This window comes from Maylandia zebra, linkage group LG18 (assembly GCF_041146795.1).
Source record: "Maylandia zebra isolate NMK-2024a linkage group LG18, Mzebra_GT3a, whole genome shotgun sequence".
NCBI lineage: Eukaryota > Metazoa > Chordata > Actinopteri > Cichliformes > Cichlidae > Maylandia > Maylandia zebra.
The window spans coordinates 26,769,438-26,791,368 of NC_135184.1; the positions used below are offsets into that span (position 1 = coordinate 26,769,438).

The 21,931-nt window shown below is 45.5% G+C and overlaps 1 protein-coding gene across 3 annotated transcripts in view; it reads left to right on the top strand.

The window, feature by feature from the left end:
* The window catches only part of LOC101468154 (vertebrate ancient opsin), a 92,540-nt gene that overhangs the window by 15,262 nt on the left and 55,347 nt on the right, over positions 1-21,931 (top strand). For all 3 annotated transcript variants that reach the window (XR_013094034.1, XR_013094033.1, XM_004567193.4), the window contains exon 2: positions 8,930-9,258. Coding sequence is in view for 1 of the 3 variants with exons in the window: in XM_004567193.4 (XP_004567250.1) it covers positions 8,930-9,258 (329 nt within the window). In the remaining 2 variants the exon portion in view is untranslated. The remainder of the gene's footprint in view (positions 1-8,929; positions 9,259-21,931) is intronic.

The following is a 21,931-nucleotide window of genomic DNA, read 5'->3' on the forward strand; positions in this document are numbered from 1 at the left end:
TTTGGCACCTCAGGCCCCAACTCATCTCTCTCCTTCACCAGGCTCACCAGAGAAGCGGTTTCGACCTCTCGCCACTGTTTGAGGAGATTGAGGTGATAAATCTGCGCGGCTCCTCCCCTGTCCGACCGAGCGACCTCATAGTCCACGTCCCCGACTCGCCGTGTGACCACAAAGGGACCTTGTCACTTGGCGAGCAACTTCGAGCTGGAAGTAGGGAGTAACACAAGCACTTTATCTCCCGGTGAAAATTGCCTGAGCCTAGCCCCTCTGTCATACAGGCGTTGCTGACGCTGCTGAGCCTGGAGCAAATTCTCCCGTGACAACCTCCCCAAAGTGTGGAGTTTTGCTCTCAGGTCCAACACGTACTGAATCTCATTTTTGGCGGGGCTCGGACCGTCCTCCCAGCTTTCTTTAATCAGGTCGAGCACCCCACGTGGCCTCCTGCCGAACAGCAGTTCAAAGGGAGAAAATCCCGTGGAGGCCTGGGGCACCTCCCGCACTGCGAATAACAGAGGGTCTAGCCAGTGATCCCAATTGCGTTCATCCTCGTTAATGAACTTCCGAATCATGGACTTTAAGGTCTTATTCAGCCGCTCCACCAGCCCGTCAGTCTGAGGGTGGTAGACGCTGGTCCAAATAGATTTAATGCCCAGTAATTCGTACAGTTCCCGCAGTGTACGAGACATAAACGACGTGCCCTGGTCAGTCAGTATCTCTTTCGGGATTCCGACTCGGGAGATGACCTGAAACAGTGCCTGCACCACACTCTTAGCCGAGATGGTGCGCAGCGGAACTGCTTCCGGGTACCGCGTTGCGTAATCCACCAGGACTAACACAAAGCGGTAACCGCGTGCACTCCGGTGAAACGGCCCGATGAGGTCCATGCCGATGCGCTCAAACAAACGGGACCTCAATGAGGGGGAGAGGGCGCAGAGGCGCTCTCGGTATGGCCGGCTGGTTAACAAGCTGGCAGTCCGGGCAGGACGCGCACCAGCGGCGCACATCCGCTCGGATGCCTGGCCAATAAAATCGGGCCGTTATTCGCTCCAGAGTTTTCTCGTAGCCCATATGCCCTGCCATGGGGTTATAGTGGGCCGCCTGGAAAAGTGTTTCCCGGCGGCCCTGCGGCACCAACAACTGGGTGTGTGTTTCCTCAGTCTGAGTGTCACGACTCACTCGATATAATCGGTCATTTAATAAGACGAAACGCGGGTAGGTCTGCGCGGCCTCAGGGCGCACCACGTGACCATCAATAGCCATCACTTGGTCAAAGGCTGAGCGTAGGGTGCCGTCACGAGACTGCTCCAGTGGGAAATCACCCATGGGGGACACTTCCGGGGCCGGTGGGACGTCCCGTGAGGGACCCGCCGGCTCCTCCCCCCCGGAGTCGGTGTCGGACGACCCCGCGTCACCGCTGAATGCTGCGCACACGCTACACCCCGCTTCCGGTCGTGATCGCACCCCCGCGTACTGCCCCAGTAGCTGATGAAACCCCGGCCAATTGGTACCCAGAATCAGGGGGTGCGACAGGCGCGGGCTAACCGCCGCCGTTACCCTATGTGTATGGCCCTTGTATTTTAGCAGCAGCGGCACTATGAGGTACCGGTGCACATCACCATGAACACACCTCACCTCCACCCATTCTGCCTCCAATAATGCCCCGGGGCGAACCAAGCCTTGGTGCACGAGGGTCTGTGTGCAGCCCGTGTCCACCAACGCTTGGCGTATACCCCCTCGAGTCCTTACCGGAATACTGTATGTCCCTCCTGGACCGGGGGAGGGTGCTGGGGCGCCAACAACGCGGAACACCTGCCCCACTTCCATAAGCGGACACTCCCTCCTCAGGTGTCCCGGCTGCCCGCACTTCCAACACTCCGGCCCCGGCGTCTGTGCTGCCCTCCGTGGCTCGGGGGCGGCTCCACTCGGCTCGGTTCCCCTGGACGGCACCAATGCCGCGAAAGGGTTAGTGGGGCTCAGCGCCGGCGGCCGCTCTGCCTGCCCTGGTGCCGGCACACGGCGTCTCGGGGCCGGCACTGGGGCCTGTTTGTTCGGCCTCCGTCCGGCGTCCCCGGGCTCCCCTGCTCCAGCGGCAAGGTGGTCCTCCGCCAGCGTCACCGCTACCTCCAAGCTTGCGGGCCGGTGGCACCGGACCCATCTCGCCGTCTCCGCTGGCAATCCCTCCGTGAACTGCTCCAGCACCACCTTGTCCACCAGCTTCGTCTCGCCCTCCGATGCTCCCGGCTGCAGCCAGCGCACCGCCGCGTCGCGCAGCTGCCGGGCCCAGGCGAATGGTCGGTCCGTTGCAGCCAGCCGACAGGCCCGGAACCGCCGGCGATGGTCTTCGGCGGTGAGCCCCAGCCTGTCCACCACCGCCCGGCTCACATCCGGGAAGCTGCTCCTCGACGCCGGAGGCAGACTCAGGGCCGCTGTTTGTGCCTCCCCAGACAGCAGGGGGAGCAGCCGCAGAACCCACTCCTCCCGTGGCCATTGGCAAGCCTCCGCCATGGCACGGAAGGTCTCCAAAAAAACCTGTGGGTCGTCCCCGTCCCCCATCCGGGGCACCGCCACCGACAGTGGCGAGGGCTTCGGCGTGGCAGCGGCCCCGACCAGCCGCTCCAGAACTTGCGTCTGTCGGTCCGTTTGCTCCCACAGCGCGGCCAGGTGGGCACGCTGGTCGGCCGCCTGATCCCGGCTCATCGTCGCCATCTCCGCTAGCATCTGCGCCAAGAATTGCAGGGGCTGGGCGGGTGGCGCGGCCTGTGGGTCGGACATTCCCCCACCAGCACTTTCCTGGGTTTCGGCACCACTTGTGGGATACACCAGGCACAAATACACGCACACGCAGGTATGTACTGCCAACTTCCACATTTATTTGTCACTGTTAGTTTTGACAGCTGAATCAGTCGCACAGCCTGACAGCTCACGAGCCCAGCTGATCTCTCCTGGCCGCTCCTCCCCGTCTCACTATAAACACAGCGGAGGGAGACCATCATCAGTACATAAACACCATCAGCTGTTCTTACCGGCCTCGCGGCGCCGCCCTGTTGAGCCTTCTGCTCCACTCCTCCCCTGCAGCTGCGCCCGGGGCCACGCCTCCGCCACACCCTATTAACAGCAAAGACCTGGAGGACATCTTGGGTCAACTGAACTCCTCCTCTTGCTGTTTAGACGTCCTGCCAACAAGTCTTTTCAAAAAGGTCTCAAAGACTTTGGAGTCAGACCTGTTACAGATCATCAACCTTTCTTTAATGTCAGGTGTGTTTCCAGAACCACTAAAAACTGGTGTAATAAAACCTATACTGAAAAAGGACAATCTTGACAAGACACAAATGAACAACTACAGGCCGATCTCAAATCTCCCATTTTTAAGTAAGATCATTGAAAAAGCAGTTTCTCAACAGCTGAGTTACTTCTTAAAACAGAATAACTGCTATGATGCCTTCCAGTCAGGTTTTAGACAGAACCACAGCACTGAAACCGCTCTGACCAAAGTGTTCAATGACATATGTCTGAATACAGACAGTGGAAAAATGTCAGTCTTAGTTTTACTGGATCTCAGTGCAGCATTTGACACAGTTGACCACAACATATTACTCAAACGACTGGAGAACTGGGCAGGTCTTTCAGGAACTGTACTAAACTGGTTCAAAACATACTTAGAAAAAAGGAAATACTTTGTATCAATAGGTAACTTCACATCTGAGCAGACAAGTATCACATGTGGAGTTCCCCAAGGTTCCATCTTGGGACCCCTTCTGTTTAACATTTACATGCTCCCACTGGCACAGATTATAAAGAACAACAAAATAAACTATCACAGCTATGCAGATGACACACAAATATACATCACAATGTCACCAGGAGACCAAGGCCCTGTACAGGCTCTTGGTAAATGCATTGAGGAAATTAATGACTGGTTGTGCCACAATTTTCTCCAGCTAAACAAAAACAAAACTGAAGTAATAGTCTTTGGAGCCAAAGAAAAATGATTACAGGTCACCAGAGAACTTCAATATACCTAAAAACCACAAACCAGTAGTGGTGATGGATGCAGACCTAAACTTAGAAAAACACATTAAGACAATAACAAAATTATCTTACTATCATCTCAAGAATATTTCAAGGATAAAAGATCTGATGTCTCAACAGGACCTGGAAAAACTAGTCCATGCATTCATCTTTAGTAGGCTTGATTACTGTAACAGCATCTTTACAGGTCTACCTAAAAAATCAGTCAGACAACTGCAGTCATTCAGAACTCTGCTGCTCGAGTCCTCACTAAGACCAAAAAAGTGGACCACATCAGTCCAGCTCTGAGGTCTTTACACTGGCTGCCTGTTCGTCAGAGGATAGACTTTAAAGTTCTGATGCTGGTCTATAAAGCTCTGAATGGTTTAGGACCAAAATACATCAGTGACCTCCTGACCCAGTATGAACCTTCCAGATCCCTCAGGTCATCTGGATCCGGTTTTTTATCTGTTCCCAGAGTCAGAATCAGACACGGAGAAGCTGCATTCAGCTTTTATGCTCCATATATCTGGAACAAACTCCCGGAAAGCCTCAGATCAGCTGAAACACTCAGTTTATTTAAATCCAGGTTGAAGACTCCCCTATTCTCGGCTGCATTTGAATAAAACACCAAATCCACACGTTTAAGCTTAAATTTCAAAATGTACTCTTTCTTTTTCATTTTAAATCATGGTTTTTAATTTGTTTCTGTTTTTTAATGTCCCTGTAAAACACTTTGAATCACCTTGCTGTTGATTGTGCTATATAAAGAAACTTGCCTTGCCTTATACTGCTACATCAGGCTGCCAGCTCAGCTTTTAGTCCTGCCGCAGTCTCAGGTACATTCAAAACTAAAGACATTTCTTAAAGGTGACCCATTCTGCTGATTTACATTTTCATATTATTACTGTCAGACTCTATTGTATTTTAAACTTCACAGTTTAAAATTATTAATCTCATACTGGGTCTTTGTGAAGCACGTCAGCTCATCTAGTTTATTTTTTCGTTTCTCTCCCTTTAAGCCAACTTTTTTCTAATTGGCTATCCTTCACTAATAGAAGGTTTGAACAGCAGATGGGCGGGGCTGCTGTTCCTGAGATGACTGTATTCATCACACCCCCTATCTTTGGCATCATACAGAGAAAAGAACAGAATAAAACCATTTAAAGCAGAGTGCTTAAAGACATCTGAAGCCTGCACATATGCTGCACCAAACTCTAGCGATGGTTATCCAACCATTAACCATCCAAAACTGTAATGCTGTTTCGTTGTGGCTGTTCTTCTGTCATCTGTTCCCTTTATGTGGGGTTGCCACAGTGGATCATCTGCCTCCATCTCATCCTCTCCCTAGCATTTGTCTGTCACACCAACCTTCTGCACGTCCTCCTTCACTACATCTAAGAATCTTCTCTGAGGTCTTTCTCTTTTCCTGCCGCTTGGTAGCTCCATTTTCAACATCCTTTTGCCAATTTATCCACTCCCCCTCCTCTGCACATGTCCAAACCAGCTTAACGTTGCCTTTCTCCACACTGATCAAACTGAGCTCTCCCTGTGATGCACTCATTTCCAATCATGTCCATCATGGTCACTCATAATGAAAATATTAATATGATCGACTCTGCCACCCCCCGTCTTTTGTCAGTGCCACCATTTTCAAATCTCATATCACAGCAGGTCTCACTGCCATCTTGTAAACTTTCCTGACACTCTCGCCCACTCACTCCACCCTGCCTGCGCACTCTTATTCACCCCTCTTGTGCAATGTCTGTTTTCTTGGGTGGTTGATTCCATGTATTTTGCTGCCTTTGCTTGTTGCAGCTTCACTGTTACACCTGCTTCTCTCTCATTCTACTTTCCTCTTTTCTCCAGTGCATATCTCACAACTGAGAATACGCTTTTTTTTTTTTTAGCTGCATGGCCACCAGCTGGCAGAATTAAAAAGAAATTGCAATCTTGCTCAGTGAGAGTTTGTTTATTTGAAATAAACTCCTCTGCCGAAAATATGGAAGCCTTTACAATCACTATAATCACTATAATCACAAAAATTACATCTATTATATTGTTTCTCCTAAGCTGATGACTTGGTAGTCCGTGGTCCACAGCAGCAGAGAAAACACTATAACAGAATTTGATGTGCAAACAACAATAAAATGAACCACATGAGTTCAAAAAACTTTTGTATTATCAGATTCTGCTTAACTGAAGTATCTTCTTTGCACATTTCATGGTCACTAAAACACGAAGTTTCATCTTTTTTTCATTGCCTTAAATAACGAGAGATGTTTATTTTCTTATCAGCAGTGAGAAAATTATTTTTCTCACTGTCTTTAAAAATGTTTTGCACGTGATTATTACAAAAACACTCATCAGATATCACTATGATGTGTAATGCTTAAGATTTGGGAACTTTGCAGAGAATTCAGAAAATGCTTCCCTCTCATGTCACTGAATCATTCCTCACAGGAAAGGTCAAACATCTGAGGATGCCTGAGGAAAGACCGATTTAAACACATAATGGAGTAGAAAAGGAGTTTTTTGAAAGCGTTGCTACTGGATTACAGCAGATTTTACAGATCATACCCAGCTATAAACACGACCGCTTTAGATCTCAGCTGAAAAATGACAGTAGCCCGTCCACCTGCTGTGGGAGGACGGTGTTACCAGGCTTTCATGTCAAAACTCACAGAAAAAAAGGGGGAGAGAGAGTAACAGATTTGGCTTAAATTAAAAAAACAACTGGAATTTTTTTTTTAGGTTTGGTTCTTATGAGCCAGCCCAGATCAAACAGAAACATAAGTGGACTGTTGTAAAACTGTGTTGACTTTAGAATATTGCTGTAACAGAGCTCATAAAAGCCCTGAGCTAACAGTCTGTGCAGGACAAACCACATTGAGTTTAATATCTGGGGGTAAACAGACAAGCACAACACACTGTACCACAGAGACTGTGTAGTCAAGTCAATGTATTTGGATAAACAAGACAAAAATACTCAAGTTTTCAACTACAGAACTAAACTTTGTTTCTATTCTGCTGACTTAGTTTTCTCTACCTAACCTCATGCACAGTTTATTTTTTAAAATACAGTAAAATAACAATAATAATTAAAAGTGGTCATTAAGCATGGCCCAGTGAACAGGATGACAAGACTAAAATTATGTTGTGTATTGAACAGTTACATACATATATATGAAAATGGTTTCTGAGATTTCTGTCTTGTGCTGCACTGAGACGCCGTGGGTAGTGCCGCTGTTTATAATGTGCAGTGTGGGTTTGCTGCAGGCTCCAGACTATAAATATAAGATGATTTCTTTTGCTATAGTTTTCTACGCTATGATAAACTTTAAAGCTCACTTTAGCTGCACTTGTGATGCCAGGACGTCTTTGGGAGGCTTTATATCACAGTGACTGTGCATGTTTTTCTCACTAGAGAAGAAAAACATTTGGACAGGCGGTACATTTCAGTCTGTATTTTATGATCCCATTAAAGGTGAAATATTATATTCAAGCTTACAACAGGAGCACACTGAACAAGCAGTCTGTAGTCTTGCTGTATGTCTGTGCATGTGTCACACTTACGTTTCAGATCATGAAATATAATTTAATATTTGACAAATAGAAGATGAGTACGTACACTCGGAATACAGGAAATACCCTGCAGGAACGAGCAGGAAACAAACAAGCAGACTACACAGTACAACAAACAGAAGCAAACTGAAGATTTAAATACACAAGAGCTAATGAAGGAAAAGGAAAGAAGTCACTGCCGTCTATCAGTCTGGAAAGGGTTACAAAGCCATTTCTAAAATTTGGGACTCCATTGGACCACGGTCCACAAATGGAGAAAACTCAGAAAAGTACTGAACCTTCTGAACTTTCCCAGCCTACCAAAAGTACTCCAAGAGTGCATCGACGACTCATCCATGAGGCCACAAAAGAATCCAGAACAACATCTAAACTTCTGTAGGGCTCACTTCACTCAGTTAAGGCCAGAGTTCATGATTCAACAAAAAGAAAGAGACTGGGCAAAAATGGCATCCATGGAGAGTTTAAAGGAGAAAACCACTGTTGACCAAAAAGGACACAAAGGCTCGTCTCACATTTGCACAAACGTCTTGATGATCCCCAAAACTTTCTGGAAAATATTCTGTGGACTGGGGAGAAAAAAGTTGAACTTTCACCATCTGGTGTAAAACTAGCACAGCATTTCATTAAAAAAAAAAAACACCATCTGAAAAGTCAAGCATGGTGATGCTAGTGTGATGGTCTGGGGCTGCTTCTGGGTGACTTGCTCTAAATGATGGGACCATGAATTCTGCTCACTGCAAAGAAATTCCGGATGGAGAATATCCAGCCATCGGTTCATTTCCTGAAGCTCAAGAGCAGTTGGTTTATACAGCAGAGTAATGATCCGAAACACAGCAGCAAGTCCACCTTTGAATGTCTCAAAAAAAGAAAAAGAGAAAACAAAGAACAAAAGCAAAATGAAGGTTGTGAAGTGGCCTTGTCAAAATCCCAACTCAAGTCAGATTCAGATGCTTATGGATGACCTTAAACACGCTGTTAAAAAAAGTCTCCAGTGTGGCTGAACCGAAGAACAGTGGATCAAAATTCTTCCACAGCGATGTGGAAGACTCACTCCCAGTTATCACAAACTCTTGATTGCAGTTCTTGCTGCCGTGGGTGGCACAACCATTTACTAGATTACGTTTCACACAGGGTCGGGTAGGATTGGAAACTTTTTCCCTTACTAAACGAAATCCTAATTTAAAAACTGCATTATATATTTACTCTGGTTATCTTTCTTTAATTAACATCAAACTAACTAAAAAGACTTTAATGATCTGAATAGTAAGGGGGAAATACCATATGTGTCTGTACCACATGTGCATATAATGCCTACCTTTGTATTTCTGTGCTCTAGGCATTGTGTCCCTCATCTCTCTGGCTGTCCTCTCCTATGAGCGCTACAGCACTATGATGGCTCCCACTGAGGCGGACTCCTCCAACTACCGTAAAATCTCCCTTGGCATCATCATGTCCTGGGCGTACTCACTTATCTGGACCCTGCCGCCGCTCTTCGGCTGGAGCCACTACGGCCCAGAGGGACCTGGGACCACCTGCTCTGTTGATTGGACAGCCAAGACAGCAAATAACATCTCTTACATCATCTGTCTGTTTATATTCTGCCTCATCGTGCCCTTCCTGGTGATTGTGTTCTGCTACGGAAAGCTACTGTCCGCCATCAGACAGGTGAGTCAATATGGGGATGGAGGAGACTTTCAGTCACCTTGCAGGACTTGCAGAGGAGAGCCTGTCCTTTCTGTGTGGGAAAATCCCCTCAGATCAGCTGCAATACTCAGACAGCCTCGCTGGCACCTGCAAACATATCATGTTCTGAATCACATATGATTGGCTGACTTAAATAAGCAAGCTGTTGAACAGCTGGACCTAATAAAGTGGCTGGTGGGTGTATATCAGCTGAACATTTAGGCGAATGTTTTTCTAACATATGTCAGTGTTGTGCTTGCAGCTTATAGAGTGGTAACATTACTCATATGTGACTCAGCAGATGCTCTCAGTGTAAAGAGTGAAATTAAATCCTGTCTACACCTCAAGACACTCAATATTCTAGTAAATCAAACAGGCAATGTGAAAAAGCACAAAGCAAAAACAGAGATTCAAAGTCTTCCCAGCTTTACTTAGAACAGCAAAATCACAGGTCACTGATTCAGAATCATTTCCAGAGCTGCATATATGCACATCAGAACTACTTTAACAGTGAATGAAAAAGAAAGAAAAAATCTTTGAAAACCATACAGAACAGTGATTCAACCATTTCTGTTTTCTGGCAGTTAAAGCAATAGTTTTCAGTTTGAATAACTTTCCTCCAGTGATGTGAACCAGTGAACCAAAACCTAAAGCTGGTTTATATACTCATTTCTATAGCAGAGCTAATTATGGTTTGGAACCTCAAACTGGTGAAACGTTACACTGAAATGACCATCGGTAAGTGCGTGTCTGTCTTTGGGCCACAGGACAGCTGCACACACACCAAACGTACACACACACATCTTTTAGTTTCCGCCGTTATCTGAATCAGCCTAAAAGCACAGAGACTTTTAAAGTAATGGTCTCTACACGGGGTTTGTGTATCACATTATTTTGCTTGTCTTTCCAGCTAGTTTGAATTAGCATCCTGAGTAATGTTTTCAGTTGCTGGTAGCAATAAAGAGCCTAATTTACATAACGTGAATTTACATAAGTGCTTAACAACTGAAAATAAAGTGTACAATGCTGCGGTAGCCCGAGCATAACAGATTAGTTATTACTATAAAATGACTTTAGGTGAACAATGTCTTTGAATGATAGCACGATCCGCTTGTTCCTGTTTGTTTTTGCTTCGTTTTGTCTGTGCTGAAGAAAGTCTCTGGGCCTCAGTCTTCGTTATTCTATGGAGACAAGTTGAAATGTTGTCTGACATGCGACAGGTAATCCTGCTCTTTCTACGACTACATACACTCATACTTGTATTGATTAGTGTCCCTGACACTGACAGTTTCTTAATGAAATCACAAGTGGTGATTGTGGACTAAGTGTTTTTCAGGAAGAAACATGTCCTTCCATGCAACAGGCCACTTCTTCACACTGCCCTCCCTTCTATAGATAGTCAATATCACTTTGCTGTGAATTACACTGGACATGTCTTTGGTCACCACATTTACACAGTGACACATCGCGAAAAGATGCTTGTAGTGGACCTGCTGGTGTCACACTGACACACACTTGTTAAGTGAATAGACTGTATATAAAAGATGGCCTTGGCTTAACTGCTCTGCATTGGGTTACCTGGTAGCCATTAGAAATGGTAATAATAATCATCATCATCATCATCATCATCATCTTACTCTAATAGTTATAGTGTATATACACGTGTCTATTCCTATTATTCATTCTGCATTAAACCAAACAAATGATTAATAAATAGATGTATTTATTTTATATATTAATTATTTTCTTTGGTGTTTATTAATGTACAGTCATATAATGATGCTCGAAAGAATATTATAAATTAACATAAATGTCTTTCTTTTAATACATAAGTGAAGAACCACAGGTCTGACAAAAACCGCCCATAGGGTGTTTTTTTTGCAAGGAACACCACCACTACTACTAATAATAATAAAAAGAATGATAATACGTGTGAATGTGAGTGTGAATGGTTGCCTGTCTCTATGTGTTAGCCCTGCAACAGACTGGTGACCTGTCCAGGGTGTACTCTGCCTCTTGCCCCCCTCCTCCCTCGCGACCCTGACAAGGATAAGCAGAAGAGAAGAGAGGGGAAGAGAGAAGAGAATGGATGGATGAAGATAACAATGACAATGAAACTGTGACGCCCACAAGTGTATGGTCACAATTGTAATTTTGTTGTGAATTGTTTTTGATGTAAAAGACCTGATTTTATGGTGGTATTGCACTTTTCATTTAGCGTTATGGACAATGTAATTGCGTGGCATTGCCACAAGGGGGAGATAGTGGTGAGTGCGATAGGCTGTTGCAACGCGTCTCGGCCTCAGACGAGGAAGAGCCTGCAGACCGAACGCAACTGATGTCTCCTGTCTCTGCTTTTCTGTTAAAAAAACAGGTCAGTAGTTCAAGTTTGCTCACCACAATGTACATATAAAGGCAAGAAACCTTTTTCTGTCTTAGTTTAAAGACCGCAAATGTTGTGAGAGAGTGTGTTTTCACTGATTGAGAGAAAGCTAACTATACCGCCATTTGTAATGGCAGCCGCCATTTCACTCGTAGTCTAAATAGGCAGCTGGTCTTATTACCTGTTTTATTTTGTGACAAATGGAGCTCTTAGACACTTCGTTTATCCTGACATTATTGGAAGTTACAGTTGATTAGGACCTACCCAGTTCTTATGTGTCAAATGTAAATAGTCTGATGTATACTGTTTGTGGATGATTGTGAACTGTTTGTGAGCAAGGGAAGAATATTTTTGTTTATTGGTTACAAATGTAATATATTGTTTGAATCTGTTAAAGTATAAGAAAAGTATAAAGGTGACATAAGCGGGTTAATTGCAGTGTTAGTGGTGCTGCACAGAAATGTTTTGATGCTGAAATGCAGTAAAATTGGTTACAGATTTATTGTAAATAAGGACGTTCATATACAATGATTATTTTGTAAGTTTATTCTTGTGAGAGTGCAAGGTAACCAAAAGGGTTTGAGCAATGGACCTAATTGAATGTTTGTGTTGTTAAAAGCGAAATGTGTGTGTCTAAATGAAAAGAAAAGGACGTTGTTAAACTCTGTTAATAAATCAGACGAGGAAGAGCCTGCAGACCGAACGCAACTGATGTCTCCTGTCTCTGCTTTTCTGTTAAAAAAACAGTTTAAAAACAGACCCCATCGAAGGCCTGTAACATAATTTTGGTGGCCCGTACGGGGATCAGCATGCTACGTGGGTGACTGCTGATCCTTTAATCAACGAACCAGAGACAGCCATCACAGGGCAGGCGTGTTGGAACAGCAGACGTGCAACTGAGGCAGCAGCGGGACCTGTGTCGAGGAGGGGAACCCCTGCTGGAGAGGTGACGGGCTGCGTGTTTGAGCTGACTGCACTGTGAGGAGTTGCTAGCCAAAAGACACAGAATGGAGGACAGTGAAAGAAAAGAACTGGCTTGGCAGATCAGAAAGAGTCTTTATGCACTGACAGCAGAGGAACTCTTCCAGATTGCTACAAACATCACACCAGTACCTGATGTGGACCCCGCAAGTGTAAGACGTGGTGATGAGGAAAGTTGTTTTGATTATGTTTGTGCTTATCTACGCTGTAAGACATTGCTTGACTTAGAGGATCAGGGGTTTTCACACCTACTGCTGTTGAAAGATGCTATTATTCATCTCATTGATAGTCATGCCGCTGAAGTATCTCACCCTGTAGTCTCAGAGGAAAATGTTGTTACTCTCACAACACTTAAGCACCCGGAACAGAGTGATGTACTTACCTCAGCTATATTGCCTCTTGAGTCTGTTAATCCACAAATAACAGAGTATGAAATGCTAAAGGCTAACTACGAGGCACTTGGTAAAAAGTTAGCAGATTTACAAGTGACATCTGCAACACAAGACACACCCACCCCCACTATTACACAGTCACTCCAGCCTCGAGCTGAGAGCGTGACAAACAGCCGTTCCACCACAGACATGCGACAATCTAAGCCTGATCACATGGTTTCCCTAAGAGACCTGCCATTTTTGCAACGCAGAGAGTTTAAAGTACATGGTGGTCAGGTTGGGGACATTGCATCTGACATTAGCTACCATGGACTGTGTAAGCAGATTGAGGAGGGGCTCAAGGTGAAGCACACAGAGGGAGAGATCATTCAAGGTGTGCTCCGTATTATCAAGCCTGGACAGTTTAAGGACATGTTGATCAGTAAAGATGACTTGACCCTCATTGAACTCAAAAGCTTACTACGTTCACACCTGAGTGAGAAGAGTGGGAGTGAGTTATTTCAGGAATTGTTGAGCACTAAGCAACATGACCATGAAACTCCACAACAGTTCCTCTACAGGATGATTGGACTGAAGCAGAAAGTCATGTTTGCATCCAGGCAGGATAACATGGACGTTGCGTATGAGACACGTACGATCCAAAATGTATTTCTACGCACCATTCATCAAGGTCTTCTACCAAAATATAGTGACATTCGTAATGAACTCAAGCCACTACTATCAGACTACAGTGTGTCAGATGAAGCCTTGATAAGGCAAGTGAACAAAGTGTCAAGCGAAGAGAGTGAGCGACAGCGAAGACTGGGATATTCCACTCGACAAAAGGTAACACATGCTCATACTGCTCAACTTGAACCTGCCAAAGACACTGAAATGACTGACTGTAAATCTAAGAGTAAGAATAAAGTCATAGAAGAGCTGGCTGCGAAGGTGGAAACCCTGACCAAAGTGGTTGAGTCTCTCACAGCCAGTCAGGCTCGTGAACCCACTTGTCAGTGTGCACACCCAAAGCAGAAGCCCAGACAAACTGCAAAACAGTATGGCTGTCCCAAGTGTATTGAAAGTGGGGCTACTTCATGCACTCATTGTTTTATCTGTGGGGAGACAGGTCACAGGGCAGTGGGATGTCTCAAACGAAGCCAACCCAGAAGCTCTAGTTGGCCTCCTGCTGATACACACACGCCCAGAACCAGTGGACAGCCAGACCCAAAATCACGAGGTATGTGCTCAGAAGAGTTTGCTCATGTCAGAAGTAGTTGGGCGACCCTTCCAACAAAAAATGCAGACACAGGGGCAAGTGAGAGAGTGGCACAGCTTGTTGGAAAAAAATGTAAAATCAAGTGTTACATTCATAGCTTTGCAGTGGACTGTTTATTGGACACAGGTGCACAAGTGAGTCTCATTGATCGCCAGTGGGCAAAAACCTACCTCTCTGACCACAAACTCCGGCCACTGACAGAACTTATTGGAGATAAGGCTCTTAGTGTGCTTGGTGTTAATGGCCAGCCATTACCCTACGACGGCTGGGTGGGCGTGATGGTGAGTCTCCCAGAGAATAGTGACCCAAACTTGACTGTACAAGTCCCCTTTTTAGTAAGCAGTGTGCCCATGGACTGCCCCCTGATTGGTTTCAATGTAATTGAACAGCTGATACTGGGGCCAAATGCTAGTACAAACCTCATACCCACCATTGTGAGCCTCCTGCGCAGCGCGATGAACCTCCAGGATGACACAGCGATGGCACTGGTCAACTTCATCCAGACCAAGCTTACCAGTGATAACGTGGTCAGCCAGAGTGTCCTAAAAGTGGGCCTGTATGATGTAGTAATCCCGGCTGGTCAAGTTAAGTATGTTAAGTGTAAAGTCTCCTCTACAGTTGACATGTCCAACCCCCTCGTGCTCTTTGAACCAACTGAGAGCAACCCACAACTGCAACAGCTTGATATTGGCAACAGCCTCCTCACAGTTTGTGATGCCAGAGTCCCATATGTCAAAGTACCTATTGGCAACCACACTAAGCATGATGTGACCCTCACCGGCAGAGCAGCCCTTGGAACTATTGAACCAATAGCAGGAGTCGTACAAACTGACTTACCAAACCTCAATGAGCCCAAAGTGACTCAAGATGTCGACTCTGATGTATCTCAAATACCCCAGCAGTGCGGTGAAGATCAAGCAACACAGGAATGGGATCCACCTGTTGATGTTAGCCACCTGACTGAAGACCAACAATCTGTGGCCAAGAAAATGTTAAGGGAAGAGTCAGGGGCTTTTGCACGTGATGAGAATGACATGGGGTGCATTCCCAGCTTGGAAATGACAATAACACTCAAAGACACAACCCCAATTCAGAAATCGTACACCTCAATTCCAAAACCCCTCTATAAGGAGGTTAAAGAGTATATTGAGGACCTCTTGGCAAGAGGATGGATTGTAAAGTCTAGATCCCCTTACTCTGCGCCAATAGTTTGTGTGCGGAAAAAGGATGGCTCCCTAAGGCTCTGTATCGACTACCGTCTCCTGAACCAGCGCACAGTACCTGATCGCCACCCATTACCAAGAATCCAGGACCTCATTGACACCTTGGGAGGGTACAACTGGTTCTCCATTTTGGACCAGGGAAAAGCCTATCACCAGGGCTTTATAGCAGAAGGATCCCGCCATCTGACTGCATTCATCACCCCCTGGGGCCTTTATGAATGGGTGCGAATTCCCTTCGGTCTTACCAACGCACCTGCTGCATTCCAACGCAGTATGGAAGAAATGCTGGCTCCCCTTCGGGATGAGTGCTGCATTCCATACTTGGATGACATCTTGTGCTACGCCAAGACTTTTGAGGAACATGTGGAAGGGCTGAGGAAAGTCTTGAGAGCCCTGCAGAACTACGGAGTCAAACTCCGGCCGACAAAATGTGACCTATTTAAAAGAGAAGTGAGGTATGTTGGGCGCTTAGTGTCAGCTGAAGGAGTACGCATTGACCCAAAAGATCTCGAGGCAGTGTACGCCCTGAAAAAGGAGACACCTGCCACAGTGGGAGATGTGAGGAGGATTGCTGGGTTCCTGAGTTACTATCGCTCATATATCCAGGATTTCTCGAGAATAGCAAAACCCATCTATGAGCTTTTGCAACCCAAGAAAACCAAAGAGGAGCATCTTCTGGGGAAGGTTACAGGACAGAAGGGGAAAGGCGCACAGTTACCATCCAAAACACCAGTTGAGTGGGCAGAGAAGCACCAGGGTGCCCTGTGTAAGTTGATTGATATGTTGGTAAACCCCCCTGTACTTGCCTACCCGGATTTTGAGCTTCCCTTCGTCCTTCATACAGACGCATCTGATAAAGGACTTGGGGCCGTTCTCTACCAACATCAGAGTGGGAAGCTAAGAGTGATTGGATACGGCTCCCGAACACTGACACCGGCTGAAAAGAATTACAGACTCCACTCGGGCAAGCTTGAGTTTCTCGCCCTCAAGTGGGCTGTCTGCGAGAAGTTCAGGGATTACTTGTTCTATGCCCCGTATTTTACCATCTACACAGACAACAATCCCTTAACTTATGTCATGAGTACCGCCAAGTTGAATGCGGTTGGGTTCAGATGGGTGGGAGAGCTATCAGATTTCAGGTTTGATATAAGGTACAGACCTGGCAAAGTAAATGTTGACGCAGACACCCTGTCGAGGAGTCCCCTTGACATTGACAGATACGTCACTGAATGTACAAAAGAGCTCTCCAAAGAAGCTGTTGCCGCTACTTGGGAGGGATGTGGAGCAGGCAAGCATGGAGATGTCGCATGGATCGCTGCTCTGGTTTTAGCGCAAGGTGACCAGCTTGAACCAGTAATCCAAGAAATGGTCACGCCCATCAATTTGGATGAACTACAAAGGGCTCAAAGAGCAGATCCTGCGATAGGTGAGATCATGAAAATGAAAGACTCAGATCAAAAGCTGACAGATGACATGAGACGGAATGTGAGAGGTCCGGCAAGGAAAATGATGCATGAGTGGACAAAGCTGAGCTTAGAAGACGGAGTTCTGTATCGTAAGACTGCAGAAAAGCGCCAACTAGTCTTACCAGCTAGCTTCAAATCCCTGGTCCTAAAACATCTGCATGATGACATGGGGCATGTCGGGGTAGAAAGAGTTCTCAGCCTGGCGAGGCAACGGTTCTACTGGCCATACATGAGGCGAGACATCGAAGCCTATGTCACCCGGCAGTGTCCGTGCATCAAACAGAAGAAACCGGTGACACATGTCCGAGCTCCCATGTCCAGCATTACCACAAGCTCACCAATGGAATTGGTTTCAGTTGATTACCTCCACTTAGAGCCAAGCAGGGGCGGATATCAGTATATCCTAGTTGTGGTAGACCACTTTACTAGGTATGCCCAGGCCTATCCAACCCGCAACAAGAGTGGCAAAACTGCAGCTGAAAGGATTTTCAGTGATTATATCCCCAGGTTTGGCTACCCTTTAAGGCTGCACCATGATCAGGGGCGGGAGTTCGAGAACGAGCTTTTCCGGACTCTACAACAGTTGAGCAATGTGGGGCACTCTCGAACAACTCCGTACCACCCTCAGGGCAACCCAGCTGAACGCTTTAATCGTACCATCTTGCAGATGCTGAGGACCCTGAGTGAAGAAAAAAAAGAAAGATGGAGAGAATATCTCCCACAGATGGTTCATGCGTACAATTGCACTCGCCATGAAGCAACGGGTTACTCGCCATTCTTTCTGCTTTTTGGTCGACATCCACGAATGCCAGTAGACCTCCTGTTCAAGTTGGTTACTGATGGAGAGCCACAAACTGCAAGAGGTTATGCTGAGAAATGGAAAGAACGAATGACTGAGGCTTACAGGATTGCATCTGGAAACAGCCAAAAGTCAAGTGATCGTGGAAAGAAACACTATGACCGGCATTTGAAAGGAGTGGTACTCCAACCTGGAGACAGAGTACTAGTGCGGAACCTGACTGAGAGGGGTGGTCCTGGCAAGTTAAGGTCCTACTGGGAGAACACCATTTATGTGGTGAAGGAACGGATCAATGACAGCCCAGTGTACAGAGTGACCTCAGAGGCAAAGGGGAAGAAAGTGCGTGTTCTGCATCGCAATCTATTGCATCTTGTCAATGAGCTTCCTGTGGACTTGCCTGCTGTAGATAAGGGGGACGGGCCATCCGCCGTCAAGAAAAAGAAACCAAAACCAGCTCAAGGAGAGACAGAGTTTCAACCCCACTCTGACGCAAGCTCCGATGAGGATGAGAGTTCCATGTATTATGAGTTGAGGTATGATTTGAGAAGTGGGAACAAAGAGGATGCACTACATACCTGTAACCATACTGTTGGACCCCCAAGAGGAACAGCTGAGTTCAGCAGAGTGGTCAACTGTGGAGCACCTCAGCCAACAGAAGCAACAGATGAATTGAGGGAACAAGGAATGGAACAAGATGGTGGACACCAAAGCACTGAACTTGACAACGACATGGGAGAGGAGGAACATGAGAGGGTACAGGAATCAGGAGTCACTGAAGTGCCTTTCACAGTCGACGAAGGAGAAGTTGGACTGCCGCTTTCAGAAAGGGCACAGTATACACCTAACGTGGCCCCGCCGACTAATGAATCAGTTCTAAGAAGGTCTACTAGAGAACGACGGCCTGTTACACATTTCACATATGACACCCTTGGCCAGCCCTCTCTCCGGGTGCATCCATCAGTCAGTTGTGCTGAAGTGCACGAGTCACCAAACACAACACACTACACCATGCCACCATATCCCCTGTTACCTTACTTTCCCCTAGTGCCATATCGCATTCCAACATCTCACTGTGCACACCCAGGCACCTTCCCTGTATATTATAACTGCCCAATCTATACATGTTAGTACACAAGGAATGTGGGAAGGGGATGTGATTTGAGTTGTTTGAGTAATGAGTATAATGAGTTTTAAAGGGTAAGAGGTTAAATGTCAGGAGCCATTTTCTTTTTGTTGGGGAGTGTGTGACGCCCACAAGTGTATGGTCACAATTGTAATTTTGTTGTGAATTGTTTTTGATGTAAAAGACCTGATTTTATGGTGGTATTGCACTTTTCATTTAGCGTTATGGACAATGTAATTGCGTGGCATTGCCACAAGGGGGAGATAGTGGTGAGTGCGATAGGCTGTTGCAACGCGTCTCGGCCTCAGACGAGGAAGAGCCTGCAGACCGAACGCAACTGATGTCTCCTGTCTCTGCTTTTCTGTTAAAAAAACAGGTCAGTAGTTCAAGTTTGCTCACCACAATGTACATATAAAGGCAAGAAACCTTTTTCTGTCTTAGTTTAAAGACCGCAAATGTTGTGAGAGAGTGTGTTTTCACTGATTGAGAGAAAGCTAACTATACCGCCATTTGTAATGGCAGCCGCCATTTCACTCGTAGTCTAAATAGGCAGCTGGTCTTATTACCTGTTTTATTTTGTGACAAATGGAGCTCTTAGACACTTCGTTTATCCTGACATTATTGGAAGTTACAGTTGATTAGGACCTACCCAGTTCTTATGTGTCAAATGTAAATAGTCTGATGTATACTGTTTGTGGATGATTGTGAACTGTTTGTGAGCAAGGGAAGAATATTTTTGTTTATTGGTTACAAATGTAATATATTGTTTGAATCTGTTAAAGTATAAGAAAAGTATAAAGGTGACATAAGCGGGTTAATTGCAGTGTTAGTGGTGCTGCACAGAAATGTTTTGATGCTGAAATGCAGTAAAATTGGTTACAGATTTATTGTAAATAAGGACGTTCATATACAATGATTATTTTGTAAGTTTATTCTTGTGAGAGTGCAAGGTAACCAAAAGGGTTTGAGCAATGGACCTAATTGAATGTTTGTGTTGTTAAAAGCGAAATGTGTGTGTCTAAATGAAAAGAAAAGGACGTTGTTAAACTCTGTTAATAAATCAGACGAGGAAGAGCCTGCAGACCGAACGCAACTGATGTCTCCTGTCTCTGCTTTTCTGTTAAAAAAACAGTTTAAAAACAGACCCCATCGAAGGCCTGTAACAAAACCAAGAATGGCCACCAGGGGGCAACTCTTGCCCTTAGCACCATTGCACTAAGTTCATTGTAAAGTTTCTGTTTCCTTATTCTTTCTTATCATTTTCGGTTATAACACCAAGAATGAAATATGAAAATGCTTCACAAAATGAGTTTGTTCATCAGTTGGTGACATCACAGTGGCTATTTCCATCACATATTTTTTCAATATCCACTGATCAATGCCAGTCGGTTAAATCACTAAATGAAAGGAAATTTTACAAAATGAAACAAATCAGAATGAAAGCTGAACAAAACAAAGATCAAAACATAATACGCATGTAACTAAAATATGATCTCTGGCACCACCTTCTTGTGACACCAACCTCTTAACGTGGACTTTGCTCCTCTTTGAATCATTTTGCTATCATTGGTGCATCAAGGCTCACATTCCAAAGTCCATCCCACGCATAATTTGAAGAAGCCCGCAGCACCCTGGGATGGCAACATACTGAATTAGCCTACAAGCCCTGCTCTGTTGGGCAAGTTTCAACACAACAAGGAAATCTAAAATACTGTATGAAAATTTGGTCCTGATCACAGTAATGAATATTTAACAGCAGTTCCCTGCTGTGGGCGTGAGAAGGACAACAGATGATCCAAACTTTCTGTGTTTTCTGGGATTTGCTCCTTTTTCTCCCCTCGGCTGAGAACTGTGATGTGAGCCAACCGACGTTTGCTTTTCCACATTCTGTTCCACGCTGACTGAATCAAACAGTATGTGCAGAGACAGTGTGGAAGGCAGCGCTTCCTCCTCTCACTCCAGGAAAGCCAAACAAGTGTGTCTGCACGCGTGCACGCACGCACGCACACACACACACACACACACACACACACACACACACACACACACACACACACACACAGAAACAGAGAGAGCAAGACAGAACAGCAAGAACAGGTCCCTGAGCAATTTTGTGTGTGTGTGTGTGTGTGTGTGTGTGTGTGTGTGTGTGTGTGTGTGTGTGTGTGTGTGTGTATCCTGATAAATTCCAGTGTGAGACAGAGACACACTGGTCACCTAAGATGCATAACAATGAATCTAATGGCAACAACGTGGTAGTTTTCCTCTATTTTTATGACTTTGCAGAATAAAAAAAGCGTGCTTCTTTCCTTTTCAAGTGCACACAGTTCTTTGTATGAATGAAGAAGAGAAAGTAACAATATAAAGGTCCCTTTCTCAGTTTGTCTTTATCCCATTTCTCCTACTTTTCTTTCTTGCTCATATATCCATGTGCCAGCTGGAGCTTCTTTGTTTCTTTTCGTCACCCTCGTCTTTGGTGATCACATGTGCTTTCTTTATCTTTGCTTGTTTTAATGGCTGCTCTGAGTTCTTCTCCCACTGACGGTGCAATGTAAAACAAAGCTTCTCCCGTCACGGTCACTTGGGACAACTGTGACAGATAAAAGCAGCTAAGCCACTTGTTCAGCAAAAGCTAAAAGACCTGAACCTCCTCAATCTGATAATGTGGAGCTGGAGCAGTCAACGTGGAAAACATTGATTCAGCTTTGGGTTTAGTCCAGGTTGGTGTAAATCACCGGCTGTAGACAGGGAGATTTTTCCAGCTTATGACTGAAAGACTAATTTTATGTATTGCAATATAGATCACACAGATCGGTCTTTGAGGCTGCCGGTTTTAATAGTGTTTACTTTTATAAACCAAACTGTAAATGGGCTCAAATATGTAAAGACGGATCTGAGATTTCCCATTAAGAATGAGAATTTCTGTTTTTTACAAGGTTTAGAATTTATGTTCATAGCATCCACACTGAGGGGCAGACACTCAGAAGAAAGGAGCATTTTAGTGGGCTGATTGGCTTGCAGAAGGCAGGG